The following is a 15,915-nucleotide window of genomic DNA, read 5'->3' as shown; positions in this document are numbered from 1 at the left end:
TAGCTCACTTTAGAGTGCTTATTAAACGCCAGGGCCAGACTAAGAACCTACACTCAGGGTCTGATGTAATTCTCCCACACCCTTGTGAGATAGGCACTATTATTACTCCCATTTTATAGATGTTAAAACTGAAGCTTTGGAAGTTCACCCATTTGTTCAACGAACACCAGGTGCTGTGCTAGGCAGTAGGAATATAACAGTGGATGAGAGAGACAAGAACCCTGCGCACATGGAGCAGGGAGTGGCCGGAGGTCAGGCAACAGACAAGTAAACAAATACATGAGCCAGATGATTTATGAAAGCGCTACATGCTATAATAAGACAGGGGAGTGCGATGGACAGTGGCTGGGAGTGAGTGGCAGACACTACTGTGATCAGGGTGGTCATGGAATGTTCCTCAAGGGGTGACATTTTAGCTTTAGACATTGAGGCTTGAATGTGGTTAGGAAGTCAACCATGCTAAGACTCAGGGAGCAACGCTCCAAGGAGCAGGAACAGCAAGGGCAAATGCCCTGAGGTCTAATAAGTCCAGTTTGGCTACAGTGAGTTGAGCAAAGGGGAGAGCAGCATGAGTGAGGCCAAGCGGGAGCAGGGGCAGATCGTGCTGGGCCTTGCAGGTCTGGTGGGGAGTCAGATTTCCTGCAATGGGAGGTCACTGAAGCGTTTCAAGCAAGGGAAAGACTTGATCTGATTTATACCTTTAAAGATCTCCTTGGCAACTGTGTGGAGAAGAGGTTGTCAAGAAGCAGAGAGGAAGCTGGGGGTAGGTTAGGAGACTGACTTGGTTATCCCAGCATCAGATGATGGTGGTGGTAGGAGGAGACCAGTAGTGATGGGCATGGAGATGAATGGATGGAATCAGGCTGTATTTTGCAGATTGAACTGACAGGATTTGATGATGGGCTGGATACGGAAGTTCAGGGAGAAGGAGGAATCAGGACACCTCCTCATGTTGGTGCCATTTATTGAGATGAGGAAGACTGGGATAGGGCAGGAATCAAGAGTTCCATTTTGTTCTTTTTAAGTTTTGATACATATTAGACATCCACATGGAGATGTCAGGTAGGCATTTGGACCTGTGGTCTTGAAGCTTAGCCTGGAAGATTGGGGTTATTCATCTGGAAGTCACTGGCAGATAGATGGGGTTTAAAGCCATGGGGTGTGAATGGATCAGAGCATGCCAACCTAAAACGTGCAGTCTTGGCATAAGGGTTGTTTTGAGCCACAGGCAATGGAGAAACACAAGTTGCAGGAAAATCTCTCTATCCTTCCCCTATCTTTCTAAATGTAGGGCATAAATTTCCTTTTGTGAAGGTATCCCCCCTCCCCTCACTGCACCAGAAAGAGAAGAACAACTCTTAATCACTAAAGGTACTCTTATCACCCTGAGACTGCATGGGATCAGTCTGCGTGATAAGCCTTACAAAAACAACTCCTATCTTGTATTAGTTTCCGCATGTATTTACCTTCCCACAATTTACCACTCCTAAAACCAAAACCCCTTTCTTTTGTCTTATAACTTCTCCACATTTTATAGCTCTTTGTTAAGATGGTCTACAAGCCCCTGGCCTAACTGCTTCTTTGGGTATTCAGTTCTTTTCTCTAAAGGCCTTCATATGCAAACATAATAAGCCCTTTCTCCTGTTAATCTGTCTTTTGTCAATTTAATTTGCAGGACCCCATAAACTTAACATAAGAGGGTAGAGGAGAAAAGTTTGTCCTCCCCAGAGGTGAAATGAGATTGTCTGAAGAGAGAGTCCCAAGAAAAGGGTCTGAGGAATGAGCCTGGAGCCCTCCAACAACAAGAGGTCACACAGGGGAGGGTATCCAGCAAAGGAAACTGAGCACAGCAGCCAGTGAGGATTAAGGAGAGTGTGGTGTTCCAGAAGCCAAGAGAAAACGAGATTTCAAGAATAAGGACTGGTCAGCTACGTCAAATGTTGCTGAGATGCTGAGTAAGATGAGGACGGGGATGTCATCACCAGATTTGCTGGAAGGAGGCCACTGGGGATCTTACAAGAGCAGACTCAGTGGGAAGGTGGGGTAGACTCTTGATTGATGTAGATCCAGGAGAGAAAGGAGGGGAGGAAGAAAGATGTTAATTACTCTTCTGAGAAGTCTTCTGGCAAAGGGGAACAGAGAAATGGTGAGGCAGCTGGAGGGCAATGCAGGGATCAGGGGCGGGGTCAATGAAAAAGGAAGAAAATACAGCATGTTTGCATACTGATGGAGGACCAATTGACAAAGCCTGGGGGTGGGTAATGGCGGGAACAGAGGCCTTGAGGAAGTCAGAGGGGATGGGACCCAGTGAAGCAGGCCTTTGAGAGGGGACAATTCATCTGCTGTTGAAAGAGATAAAGCAGCTCCACACGATGTGTGCATTTGGGGGTGTGAAGGTAAGAGTCTCTGTCTGATTACTTTTATCTTCTCAGTGAAGTGTGAGCAGAGAGTGAGGGGCATGGGGGACTGGAGGTGGGAAGACAGGGCATAAGAGGTGAACAGACTCTGTAGGAAGGTAGTAGGAGGGCCTGCCAGTCGGAGTGTCCAGCTGGTACCCAGGGCCACTGATTTAAAGTTGGATCAATCAGCATCTTTGCATGGTTTTCTCCAGACACATTCAGCTGCTTGGGTGCAGCTGAGGAATAGGTGGAAAGTTGGCATTTTGATGGTGGCAGAGTGGGGAAGGGGTACAGCAAGGGAGAGCGGGGCAAGGAAGTTAAGAGTCCCTGCAGAGGGAGTAAATCTAAGCTGGATTAGAAAAGAAGGAGAGCCCAAAGATGATGGAAACACAAGAGTAGGAGACTGTGGGGCTTGAAGTCCGAGAGTTATTATTTGGGGGCAATAGAGGAAGACAGCTGGGAGGATGGGAGATGGTGGTCAGAAGGAGAGAGGTTTGGAGTCAAAAACTTTGAAGGTAGTGCAGTTACTGGTCATAGCAAGGAAGAGGTAGAATGGCAGAGGTGGGATGGAGAAAAATATCGTCGTAGACGATATGGTCAAGGAACGTGAGCCCCGGGGTCTTGGATGGGCCATGCATGGGAGACTGAAGGGGGTGGAGAGGAAGGCAGTGAGTCAGACTTCTTCAGTGAATGAGCAAGAGACGTGCCCTGGCAACTCTGCTAGAGAATGACGGAGCTGAGATTGAAACCCAGCACCAGGGCCTCAGCACCTCTCCCTAACCACAACACCGCATGGCCAACCGTCTCCTGGTGATGCAGATTTCTTATTCTTCAAATGGAGACGTGAACCACATCCACCTGCCCGGCTGAACAGGGCATATCAAGGAGCTTTGTAAGGCACTTTCTGTACATTAGGCGTACATCCGGTCTGCTGGACTGCTCCCGCAGCCTGAACAATGCCAGTCAGTACAGGCACACTTCCCGCTTCAGCTCCTGTCATATATGCTTCAGAAGCATACTGACTTGCCCACTGGGTCGTGTGTATTGTTCACTAATTTGACCACAATCCCTTGACATCAGGGGCCGTGGCTTGTGTGGGTGCGGCAATGGCAGTAAAGGGGACTTGATGCAGCTGCTGGGTTCCTGACACACTGGTTGCGTGTTGCCTCTCACTTTAAATGCACTGGGGTGCCTGGCAACTTCCAGAAGCCCTGGAGTGAATCCCTTTGCAAACTGAAGATTTCTTTTCCAAGGTGAATCATCATCTGATTTGTGATTGGGAATTTTCATATTTTACCTTTTCTTAAATTGGTGCCTAGGTAGAGCTGAAAATCTTGGAAACAGCCACTCATTCCACAAATAATCCTGGAGCCCCTCCCATGTGCCAAGCCCTGTGCCAGGCACTGGGCCATGCATACAGCATAGAAGAGGCAGGCTCCTGGGTGCTAGAAGGGCCAGGCCCTGAAGCTCCACTCGGGCGCTGACAAAGGCAGGGTCCTTTTCCCTGCCTGCCGCCTGGGACCGCCAGACCTCACTCAGAACTGGCTCAGTGCCCCCTCAGTTTTCCTTCCTCGCCCTCCATCTGAAAATAGAATCCAACAATGGAAGCCTGCATGGTCTCCCAGATGCGCCCTACCCCCACAGGAGATGCCAACAAATGCAACACGGCAGAGTTTTGCATTTCCTTTCCCTCTCGGCTGTCCCTGCAGCATTTCTGGCGGGTCCCGGCATTAGCAGCTCACCATGAGGCGCTCAGAATTCAGAACACCTGGCAGCAGGGAATGAGGCGCTCAGAATTCAGAACACCTGGCAGCAGGGAATGAGATCACGGCCACTTGGAAAGGATTAGGAAGAAGTCACGCCGAGTATGATCGGGGTTTGTGTTTATCTCAACTGTAACTTTCCAGAAAGCTGGGACACCCAATTCCAATAAAAGCCCCCTCAAGTATTTTTGGAGACATTGTGATGGTGCTGGACTGTGTGGGTAGGGGTGGTTTTTCCTGGTTTGTGGAATTGCATTTAATTACTGATTAAACCTCTGTCCAATTTGTGAACCAACATCTGGTTTCTAAAGGGCGTGCCATGGGCAGGTGAGGGCGCAGCTGGAACCACTGGGCTAAGTGGCAGAATTCAGCAGGGCCTCCCTGCGGCCTGGGCTGTGGCCAAGGCCAGGGCCAAATGGGGAATCTGAGTCGACGGGAGAGCTGGGACCAGAAGCCTGGCCTCCTCTACAGGACTGAAATTTTCCCTCCACTCCTGGGGCGATAGGGGCTGCGGCTGAGAATCATCTAGGGGTGGCTTCATTCCAAGGATTCCGCCCGGCTCCAGGCAGGGTAGGACAAGGACCAAGCTGACTCAGAGAGCCACGGAGACAGCACCGTCAGCCAGGGGAGCCCCAGCCAGAATGAGCTGGCTGCCTGCTGCACACCTGAGAGGTCATTAAACCAATGGCCCAGCGCACGGCCAGCCCCTCAGGCTCCAGGGGCGGGGAGGGAGAGGAAGGCTCTGGGAGATTCCTGGAGCCCAGCCTGGGCCCAGCTTTTTCCATTCCTTTTATATTACTTCCAGCGGTCCAGGGTTTTCAGTTACTCACACTCATTTATTCATTCCATCCACTCAACATACATTGATTAATCACGTACTTTGTGCCAAGTATTATGCTCCATGATTTATAGAAACTACCTCTTTGCTTTAATTATCTCCACCTCCAGACACAGTGCCACTTCAGAGTAGTCATTCAACGCATGGCTGCTGCCATTATGGCTATTATTGTTATTAATTGTAGCAGTGACAAACAGTGCTAAAACAGCTCTGACCTGGAGGAAGATGAAAGGAAAGTAATTTCTGACACCTACTGTGTGCTGGGTCCTGTGCCAGCTTTCCATAGACCTTATCCCACTGAACAGAGCTTGCCTTAGTGCCAGGGAAACTGGCATAGACACAAATAATTATCACACGTCTGGGGGCAGTAAGAGGGACTTCTTAAAGGGTCTTGCTCTAGTGGCCCCATTTGAGCTGGGCTTTGACGATCAAGCTCAGTCGGTAGAAAATGGAGAGAAAGAGAGGGGCCTTCCAGCTGGAGAGAAGATGAGCCAATGGCCCCAGAGGCTTGAAGTGCCTGGAGTTCAGCGGTGGGGCTGGGGAGGAAGTGGGGAGGGGTTAGGGGAGAGGAAGGGGGTCGGGGAGGGGAGGGGGAGGGGCTGGGAGGAAGGGGGATGGCCAGAAGTTAAGAGTGGCCAGAGAGCGGGGTACACAGGCAGGTGCTTCGTTTCACACATTCCCCTAACATCTGGGCAGGTTTGCCTCCAGGACATGACCTTGGGCAGAGTCTCTTGGAAACCAGCTGGCCCTTGGGAGGCCCTGTCCTGAGTTGGCCGTGTCCCCAGACTTTCCTGGCTGGCGTCCTCAAGTGCAGACCTTCTGGTTATTTGGTTTTCTGTTCCTGCCTCTCTGTGTCCACTGCTCTTTCCAAAGTGCGAGGCTGAGGGCTCTCAGGTCATGGGTCCCCTCTCTGGGCAGGAGCTGGGTGCACCGGGTCTCCACAGCTCCAGTCAACACAAGCTTCCCAAGTTGGAGTGAGCTCTGCACACAGCTCCATGCTCGTCTACCCTCTCTCGTCTGCATGGCAGCCTCCCTCACAGAGAGGCGCAGGGCTGTGAAGGGTGGAAAGCAGGCAGCCCTTGGTTCGCTGTAGCCACTGGGGCTGCCAGGAGCACAGCACAGCCAAATGTGAGTGCTAAGCTGTGCTTGAGCCCTTGCTCAAGACCTCCTCCTATTCTCTTCCTCCGCCCCCACCACTCAGCAGACCCCAGACTGGGCTGTGATGCTTCCCCTCTGTAGTACTGCACAGCTCAGAGGCAGCAGGGAAGAAGCTGGGCGTTCAGGAGCCCTTGAATCCTCCATTCTGCCATACACTCACCTGCTGTGTGACCCCAGGCAAGTCGCTTAGCCTCTCTAAGCCTCTCTCTTCTTCTATGAAAAGGGATAATAGCATTCTCTTTGCCATCCTAGGGTTTGAGGGAGGTTCCTGAGTAAACGTGGGTGAAAACACAGTAAACTGGCAAGCATGACACGTGTATGTGTGACAGGGGGAGACAGTCAATGAGACCAGTGATGTTTCATTTATCCCTCTTGCTCCCCAGAACAAGGGACCTGGCTGCTGGCTTGGTAGAGTCTGGAGATGCTAGTGGGCCCTGCACCTCCCCTGTCCTGCCCTAGGAGACCTCTGACCGGAAATGCTTCTTCCACCCATCATGGGAGCTGCAGTAGCCCTGGGGTGAAGGGTATAGAGTGAAGTTTGGGCCTGGGCCCTGGAACAGCACCCTGGCTCCCACCCACAACAGGGCTGTCTGCCACAGTGCATCCTCCAGCGGCCTCCAGCGCAGCCCCACACGGACCCACCTCAGAGAAGTGTGGTGGACCTGGCCTCAGCCACCTCTGGCCTCTCTGCTGGTCTCAGTTCCATGACCTCCCACTAAGCCCACGCACTTCCAAGAGGCCCCAACCCCCCAGGAAAGCAGGAGGGTGGGCGGGGGGCATCCCAGGGCTCTGTTTTGCAAGGGGGGGGACAGAGAATCACCAGGGGATACTGGTCTATGCCACCATTCAATCACTTGTTCAGTAAGTCACCAAATATGTTCTTTACAAAGATTAAAGAGCACACGTACGTGAGGAATTATTAAGACATTCTAGTTGAGGAACCAGTGAAAATACGTTTAAAAGCACCCTCTCAGGCCAGTTATGTAACAGCTTAGGACAGCAACGCACCCCAGAGACAAAGGCTAATGAGAGTGCGGCAGAGGCACATGGCAGGTGTGGCTGACACCCGGAGAGCTGTGCACAGAGGGGTGTGGCCGGGGGAGCTGCAGGGGGTGAGCAGTGCCTCAGTTTCCCTCCTGCGTGGTCAGGCAGTGCAGGGCTTGCCAGCGGGGCTAGCCCAGCTCCGGACAGCTGATGCTTACCCAGGGCTTGCCAGGCACGGCATCCCCGGATCAGCCCGTTCAATCCAGAAAGTAACCCCACGGGGCAGGAACCTTCGTTACCCTCACCTCCGAGGGGAGGAACATCCACTCACCAGCAGCACACGGCTTGCATGTGGCAGAACTGGGACTGGAACCTAAGCGGGCAGGCTGCAGAGCCAGTATGTCTAGTCTCCACTAAATTGCACTGGGAGAATGTGAGCCAATAGCCCTCCAAGGCATGAGAGCATCAGAGCTGGAAGGGACCCCAGGGACTCCGGGCACTCTCCTTTAGGAATGGAGAAACTAAGGCACGGGGGGGGTGACGTGTCTTGCCCAAAGCCACGCAGCCAGAGAGTGGCAGAGCTGGGTCTAGGCTGCCAGTCCCCGACCTGCCACTGCTTCTCTATACCTTGTCTAGTCCAAGTGTGGACGGGGAACCAACGACATGGGCATCACTGGGAGCTTGTGAGGAATGCATTTTCAGGTCGCACTCAGACCTCTGAACAGAAACCTGCATTTTGACGAGAGCCCGGCGATTCACAGAGACTTTACAGTTTGGGAAGCACTGCTCTGTGCTACCCTGCCTTCCTAGTCTGTACCGTCTGTTACTGTGAGGACAACGACACTGTATCCATACACTGTAAAACTTGAAATTACAGCATTCTGGAAGCTCCATCCCAGGGTCACCTGGGATGAATCATCTGGGATCTGGGGGAAGCAGAGGGAGCAGGTCCCTCAGAGCTTGATCCTTCAAGGCCCAGGCACACGAGTCACCACTAACCTGCTAATAAGATGGGAGCTTAGCCCTGAGCTCGGGTTGCCCAAGCCCAGTGGGGATGACACACTCACAGACAGGGTCCAGAGCATCCTCCATCATAGCCACAGGTGGCTGGAAGAGAAGGCCTAGATCCCTGAGGAAGAACCAGGAGGTTGGCTGGGAAGCGCAGGGTTTCGGATAGCACTTCCTGGGGACAGAGCCTGACAGCAGTGGTGGTAGCCAAGAGCTGGCTTGGGGTGAGGGCCAAGGGGCTCCAGTTCTCTCTCCACTCTCTCCCAGCACCTCCCCTGTAGTGTGAAAAGGCTTTTCTCCATCCGTGGAAAGTGCTATGTCCTCAGAGCCTTAAGACCCTCCGCCTCTCCAGCCTTCCCTGCATAGAAATCCTGCCACCGCCCCCGGTGAGGTCAGAGGCTGAGACTGCCCAGCGTGCCCACCTCAGCCCCACACACATTCTGGCTTGCTGGCTGGTAGCCCCTGTCCCAGCCCTGGATCCTGGGAAAGACAGTGGAGCTGGGCAGGAGCAAGGGCAGGGCCAGAAGACTGGGGGAAGACCCAGGGCTGGGGTGACCACAGGACCATAAGGGCCTCTTGCTCTGTCTCCAGCTCCTCTGAATCTGAGGCAGCCACACAATGGCAAGGGGAGTCCCACTGTAGCTGACGGGGGTGGGGGCCGGAACTCCACCTTCGAACACAGACCTAAGGCTCCACCAGGACCGTCAGACTGAGCAGGAGCTTTTCCCTGGAGGACACCTCCCAGGCACTCGACTGACTTTGCTGCCCTTCAGACGCCCTACCCTCCTCTCTACAAGCTCTTCCCCTTTCTCCTTCATGTACAGCTTAACACTCACCCTTCTGGGAAGCCTGGGACCTGCTCTGAAGGACCATGGCTGGTTCTGGTTCTGTACTTGTCCCATCATTTGGGCTCTGTGTGTGTGCGGGTGAGAGAGAGAGAGATCCACCTTCCACAGTATTCAGGAACCTCTTCCAGGCAGGGTGAGAGCTCAAGCCTGAGGTCAAGGACCTCAGAAGCCAAGGGAGGTTCTGAGTGAGCTCTAGCTCTCGGCAAATGCCCCTCTGACTTGCTGTGTAACCTTGGGCAACCTCTCTCCCTCTCTGAACCTTATGTAAAATGAGGAACAAGGCCAAGTTAGCTCTCTTCAGGTTGGTCTTGGAGGAGCTCTAGGGCTCCTCAGAGAAGCCTTTGGAGAGTGCATGGCCTCCAAGGCAGGCCCAATGGGCAGGGCTCCAGCCCCTCCTCCCAATTAGGGCAGCTCTGCTACTGTCTGTTTTTTATAATGGGCTGTTTGTTGCCTTTTGTTGACAAAATGGCCTAAATGCTTAGGGAAAGTTCTGGAGGATTCTTACAGTGCTATCTAGCTGGAACACTCTAGGGGTAGATCTTTGCTCCACGTGGCACAATTCTGGGCAGTTCCAGGCTGGGGCCCTTGGGCACAGTCAGCACCAAGGGGAAGAACGCTCTCCTTCAGCTGGCTTGGTCCAGGAGTGGCGGCAGACCACGCCTGGGAGTGCAGGGCACAGGAGGGAAGACGGTCCAGGTATCCTTGTCTCAGTTTCTCGTGGCCTGGAAGCTGCTCCATCTGTTTCTCCTTCCTGCCCTTCTCCACTCACTCAAAACCTCCCAAAGGAAGCGGCTCTCATCAGAGCAAGGGAGGCTGAAGATGCTGAAGCCACAGCCTTGTTCAGGGGGTGGCTCGGTCCGCGGGACTGAGTGCAACCCTGGAGAAAACCAAGTGGATCTGTGGCCTGTTTCCATGGAACAATTAGCTGGAAAACGGTCCAATCTCTGTGTGGCTTTGTAGAGGTGTAGGCTCAGCTCAGCAGAGACCAGACAGTCTCTCATTCCCAAGGGTCCAGCCACAAGAGCCATGAAGACAGCAGTATCCATTGACTCAGCAATTTCACCCCTGGGAATTCAACCCAAGGAGACATGACAGAAAGAAAAGGCCATCTGCATAATGATGGTTTCTGTGGCATTAGTCAAAATAGCCCCAAACAGGGAGCCACCCAGCCACCCAGCAACAGGGCTAGTAAATTACAGAACATCAACTAGATGGAATATTATGCACCCACTAAAATCAGTGTGTGAAGGCTGTGTGGAAACATTGATGATAAAAAGTTAACAAAAGATAAAAAAAGAAGCAGCTCAGCACAGATCAGTTAGTTCCCTTTCTTTTCTCTACAAAAGTCACGACAAAGAACTGCAGGGCAACTTGCAAAAATGAAGAATTGTGTTAGGGCAGTCGTATTACAGGCGACTTGCTGCATTCATTGAATAGAAAATTATTGAGCGGTTACTATGTGCTGGGTCCTGTGCTGGGTGCCGAGGCTGCAGCAGCGAGTGGGAATGCATTTCCTGCTCTCCATCCAGAGCTTCAAATCTAATGCTGTATGTTTTTCCTAAACGTCCTTCAAAGTTGTCCTAGGATCATCTTTCAATAAAAAATAGTTGATGAGGGCAACAAGTGAGGAAAGGTGCTCCTCTCCTTCTGGGCAACGTATTTCTCTCCTGGTATCAGAACCACCTCCAGCCGGATTACATACACGTTAGAAGAAAACTGAATGTCAATGTGGTAGTGACATTTCAGTCTTATAATGTCTTAGTTTCTTTTGAAGCAAAAACATTTAAAAAAATCCATGTTAAAAAAGAGGAAAAAAGTTAGGACTTGTTACTAATCTTGCGGTGGAATAATTAAGTGTGCCTAATTCTGAAAGTAGCAGGCTAAATTATGCAGTGCCAAAAGTGACAACTCTCATACCTACACCATCCCGTCTATAGCGGCATGGTTCTAGCTTTATAGCTAAAATACGCTGCCAGAAAACCTAATAAAAGGAAGCAAAAATATTTCTGTTTCTATCAAGCTGCCATTTGAGAAAGACTTTTAAATATGTTCTTCCCTATGTGTAAATCTGACAGTAGTTGCATAATTAAAACCCCAGTGGAGATTTTCCTTTTAATCTTTTCAAAGAAAACCAATAAAACATCCTTCAGGATGTGAAATGATGGATTAATACCCTTTGGATTGTTTGATTTCTTTGAGCTAGAGCACTGCCTCCAAGAATAGTATTAATACGAAAAGAGCCACTGTCTTTGTCTTTAGGAGTTCATGTAACCCAGGAGATGCAGCTAACGACACGCCAAAGGCCACACACGCATCTATGATGAGTTACGCTTGTGTCAGATTTTGTTAAATGGAGGAATGAATAAATGGATGCATTCACATTAAAGCAAACTTGATTTCAACCCCTTGGGACTATGTCACAGAGCATAAATGAGAGAAATAATAATTACCCAGGATTTCAGTTCAGTGTAAGCAATCAATATGAATAATTTACACCACAAAGTGGATTTTTATTTTGCCTGAGCCATTCAGATTGACTTGCTATATGGCCTCAACTACTGCTGAACCATCACTGGCAAATTTTTCTGCTGGGTCTGTGTCATGTGGACTCACATATGTCTATGCAATTGCAAAGTGCCTAGTTCTGGATACGGGGCCCTGTTCAAGCCAAATGTCAGGACAAACATTCCATCTCATCACGGTATTCCATCTAACCCTGAGCACACACAGCCACACTTGAATTTTTCTTCTATGTCTCCCTCTAGCTGAAGGCCCATTCCTACCCCTTCCCCCCCTCCTGCACACATGCACACACAAAACACACAAACACTGGTGCAAAAGAAAGTAGAGAGAAAATGGCTTCTGTCTCTGGACCAGAGTTTACCAGAAGTCTCCTACTTGTTAGTGTTCCTGTCTCTGACCATCTTGGTACCAGCTCTTGCCTTCCCAGCTGTCCAAGACCTGCCAGACACTTCTAGTCTGTCTGACCTTTAAGATATGTCTGGTCCTTCAAGCTTTCTCTGGACTTAATCAGTTCTTGGCCTGACCAACAGACCAATCCTCCTGCCCAGCCCTGCCCTGGTGTCAGACACAACACACACACACTCATACAGACACACACCCATTATTAAATATCTCAATCTCAAACAAGAATGTGGTGGACACATTCTATGCATAAAATTAGTAGAACAAACACTGCATAACTTGGATTCTGGAACTGGCTGAACACATCATTAACTGCAACCTAAGACAAGTCCCTTAATACTCTGTGCCACGTGGAATTGGACCAAAGGTCCCCTTCTTATTCGAATCATCTTTAGTGAGGACAGCCAAGATATGGTGCCCCTAAACGCTGCAATCCAACCGCCCATGCTGGAATATGGTTTAACCTTTCAAAATATAGTGCTGGGCCTGACATACACAACACATCATATTTATGGAATGAACGGAGGAAGAGTTTTCTATGCTAAAGTCTAGATGAATCATTTAGCTTGGTCTACACAACACAAAAAAGAAATGTCTACACTGCTGCATGGACCATACATACTGTGATATTCACTGATCAAAAAAAACCTGAGTGCATGCTAATTTTCCTCTGCACCAAGTGAAGTGGCAGACAGAGAATCGTGACAGCCCACTTTGGACTGAGCTTTGGCTTCCAGAGCTGCTGAATCCATAAAAACACCAATAATAATAATAATAGTCTGAAGACTCAGGGCATTTGAGGGAAAGGAACTATGTAAGCAGAAGAGAAGCTGACATACGTATGTCTTTACTTAAATCTCATCCAAGTACATTTTGAAAGAGAAGGCTGAAATGACAATCATGCTACTTGGGGATTCGGCAGAACTTATCTGACTGACAGAAGTGACCAATTTGAATCACTGCCCCAGACCACGACAACAGGTGGATAACTGACAGAGACGCCAGTACTCATGTGGCCATCCTGGCACCCCTGCAAAGGGCTAGTTCAATGCTGAGCTGTCCATAGGCTAGTTCTGGTCCCTGAGTGCAGCTTCCCTCAGAGATGAAGGTCTCCCTGCAGCAGATTTTGGAAACAGTGTGCTGGGTCCTTTGTAACACGGCCACACGCTTCAGTGTAGCCCTCCTACACTGCTTGCCTAACATCTGAAAACACAAATCAAGAAAAAGAACATAGTTCTTTTCCGCTTGACTAAAGAACAACCAATCCTGCCAGTAGATTAAAGGCTGGGGCTTGGAACAATTTGCCAACACACTGACTTGATTTTGTGCAAAGAGCCTGAGAGAAGCTTTAGATGATGATGGGAGCTCATCAGAGAGGCACAGAGAACATAGGTCACTGGAATGGGGCCCCATCTGGATGGACTCTTGGCCTGTAGGGGAAGAGGACACTGTTAACACCTTCCCTTTCAGCCTGTGGGTTCCATGAGGAAGCTAAAGCCAGAGCATGTCACCAGAAGAGAGATGCTGTGGCCACCCAATATGTGCACAGGTGTGCCTCTAGGTGGAAGAGGGCAAAAAGGTGTGTTTAGAAGAGGAAGAGGACAAATCAATAATGAGCAATGAATGCATGATATCATCCTCCAGGACTAAGCATCCTTAGTACTTTTAAAGCACTTAAAAAAATTCAAGTTGCTATAGTAACTTGATGCAGCTCTTAAAAGGGGATTTTTTTGAGGGGGTCATTTTATATCTTCAATCACCATAACAACATGATATAGCTTTTAAAGGGTATTTTTATCCAATTTGTGTGTACTTTGGACTTGGGCCATATTTGCCTTTTCTATTTAAAATAATCAGATCAAGCATGACACATGAAAAATCACTGAAGGCAAGGAAGCCCTTTCGTAGACTATACATATACACTCAGAGAGACATCTCTAGCTGTTCACATCCTGCACAGGGATGCAGTCTTTCTCTCTGCCTCCCAGCAGCCATCTGCAATGGCTTACACTGATCAGTTAGTCCATGCCCCTGTCTCTAAGCTGGCATACCAAACCAGTCCAGAACCCACTCACGGAAGGTGTGAAATCCCTCACTTCTCCACCCAGTGAATCCAACCCCCTCCTCCAAAACAGCCATCAAGGCACAGTGCCTTGGGGTGACTAGAGGTAAGACTGGCCAAGTGCCTTCTCCCACCCTGGGTCTTGAAGCAGGAGTGGATCGGACACACACAGTCTTGCCAAAGTGAAAATCTTGTATTTATTCTGTACTCTGTACAGTAACTGGGGAGGAGGTTGCTTTCACATGACACCCAGAGCCCAGGGAAAGGGTGAGATGGGGAAAGTGGGTGAGAGGAGAAGAAAGAGAGGGAAGGGGTGGAGTGGGCAGCAGTGGTGGCTGCAGAATCTCTACAGGAGAGGCTCAGAAGAGGGGTGAAAGTGGGAGAAGTGGGGGGCTTTAAGGATTATTTACACAGCATTTTTGGTAAGGGAGCAAAACCATGAACATTTTATACCAAAAATAGGGAGAAGAGATGATGGAAAGTATAGAGAAACTTCCCCCTCTCTCCCAGCTACCCCTTGGTGCCACTATTGGTTGGAAAAGACGGCACAGTAACAAAGAAGAAAGGTCAAGAAATTGGAGGGGAAGTTGGGAGGGGAGGTGGGGGAGAAGGGGAAGAAAACCAAGGGGGGCCCAGAACAAGAGCGCCTGAAGTCCTGACCTCCAAGTCTGACGGGCTTTTCTTTGGGGAGGAGATGGTGTAGACTGTGAAAGAAGAGGGTGGGAAGGAGATCTGGGAAAGAGAGTCTGGGGAAAGTGGTCGCCCTCCCCAGGTAACAGGGCTAGAGGACGCTGAGGGGGAGCGCGTGGTAAAAGAAGAAAGAAGAAGAGAGAAGATCTAGAGAAAAACGCCGTGAGTGGAGGGGTAAAGGGCTTTCCAAATTACCTGGGTGAGGAAACTGAGGCCCAGGGAGCGTAGGGAACAGGAAGGAAGCCAAATGCCCTTGACACATATTCTCAGACGTCCTTTTATAGAGGAGGTGACTGAGGCGCACAGAGGTTAGCTCCTGGAGCTGGTAAGTACTGGAGAGCGGGAGGCCCCGGGGCTGCCCAGCGCCTGGTTAGGGTTCTCCCCATTCGGCCTCACTGCCAGGCGAGTCACCAGTGGAGCGCCAGAGATGGGCCTCTCAGGTCACCTCCCACGACGACAGCCAGTTAAGAGAGAAAAGGGGCAGGAGGAGGGGGACGGGAGGAGAGGAGAGAGCGGGACGAAAGTAGGCAATGGGGCATTAGACGGAAAGGGGGAAGCCGACGGACGCGGACCGAGCCGCCCGGCGGTGGAAAGGGCGGCAGGTGGAAGGCGCAGAGAGGAAAGACGCGCGCAGGGCGCGCCGCTCACCTATGGTCGATACCACGGTGCCCACGAAGTAGAAGGCGCCAGGGAAGTCCCAGCGCGGGCGCAGCGCGTCGGCTCGGACACCAGCGGCCAGCGCGGCCTCGTAGTGCCGGAGGAAGGCGCGCAGCTCCGGCTCGGCCACGCCGTGCGCCGCGCTGAAGTTGCGCAGCGTGGCGCCCCAGCGCGCCCGCGCCTCCGCCTCGCCCGGGCTTTCGAGCGCCGAGAAGACTGTGGCGCCCGCCACCAGGTAGAGGCCGATGAGCGCCGCCAGCAGCACGAAGCGACCCGTGTCCTCGTTGAGGTGCGAACGGCGGCAGCAGCAGCAGCAGCAGGAGGGGCGCGGCAGGCGGCGGCGGCAGCGGCGGGGCGGGGGCCGGGGGCTGCGGGAGGACATGGTCCGGAGCTCAGCCCCGGGGCCGGGGCGGCGCTCGGAGCCCGGGCCGCGACATCCCCCCCGCGGGAGCAGAAGCGTGAGGATGGTGGCCAGGGGTCAGGGGCCGCAGCGGAGCCCCTCGCCGTCTCCTCCAGAACCCGGACGGCGGGGCGCCTCCGCCTCCTCGTCGGCGCTCAGGCCGCACACGGGTCCCGCGGCCCT

General features: G+C 51.5%; 1 protein-coding gene across 1 annotated transcript in view; it reads right to left on the bottom strand.

The window, feature by feature from the left end:
- The window catches only part of KCNK12 (potassium two pore domain channel subfamily K member 12), a 48,147-nt gene extending 32,433 nt beyond the window's left edge, over positions 1–15,714 (bottom strand). The window contains exon 1 of the mRNA XM_046660454.1: positions 15,324–15,714. Within this exon, the coding sequence (XP_046516410.1) occupies positions 15,324–15,714 (391 nt within the window). The remainder of the gene's footprint in view (positions 1–15,323) is intronic.
- Positions 15,715–15,915: the final 201 nt, after the last annotated feature.

Source organism: Equus quagga, chromosome 5 (genome assembly GCF_021613505.1).
Source record: "Equus quagga isolate Etosha38 chromosome 5, UCLA_HA_Equagga_1.0, whole genome shotgun sequence".
NCBI classification, from domain to species: Eukaryota; Metazoa; Chordata; class Mammalia; order Perissodactyla; family Equidae; genus Equus; species Equus quagga.
Note: the sequence above shows the minus strand (reverse complement) of the source record. Positions and strands in the feature narration are given on the sequence as shown.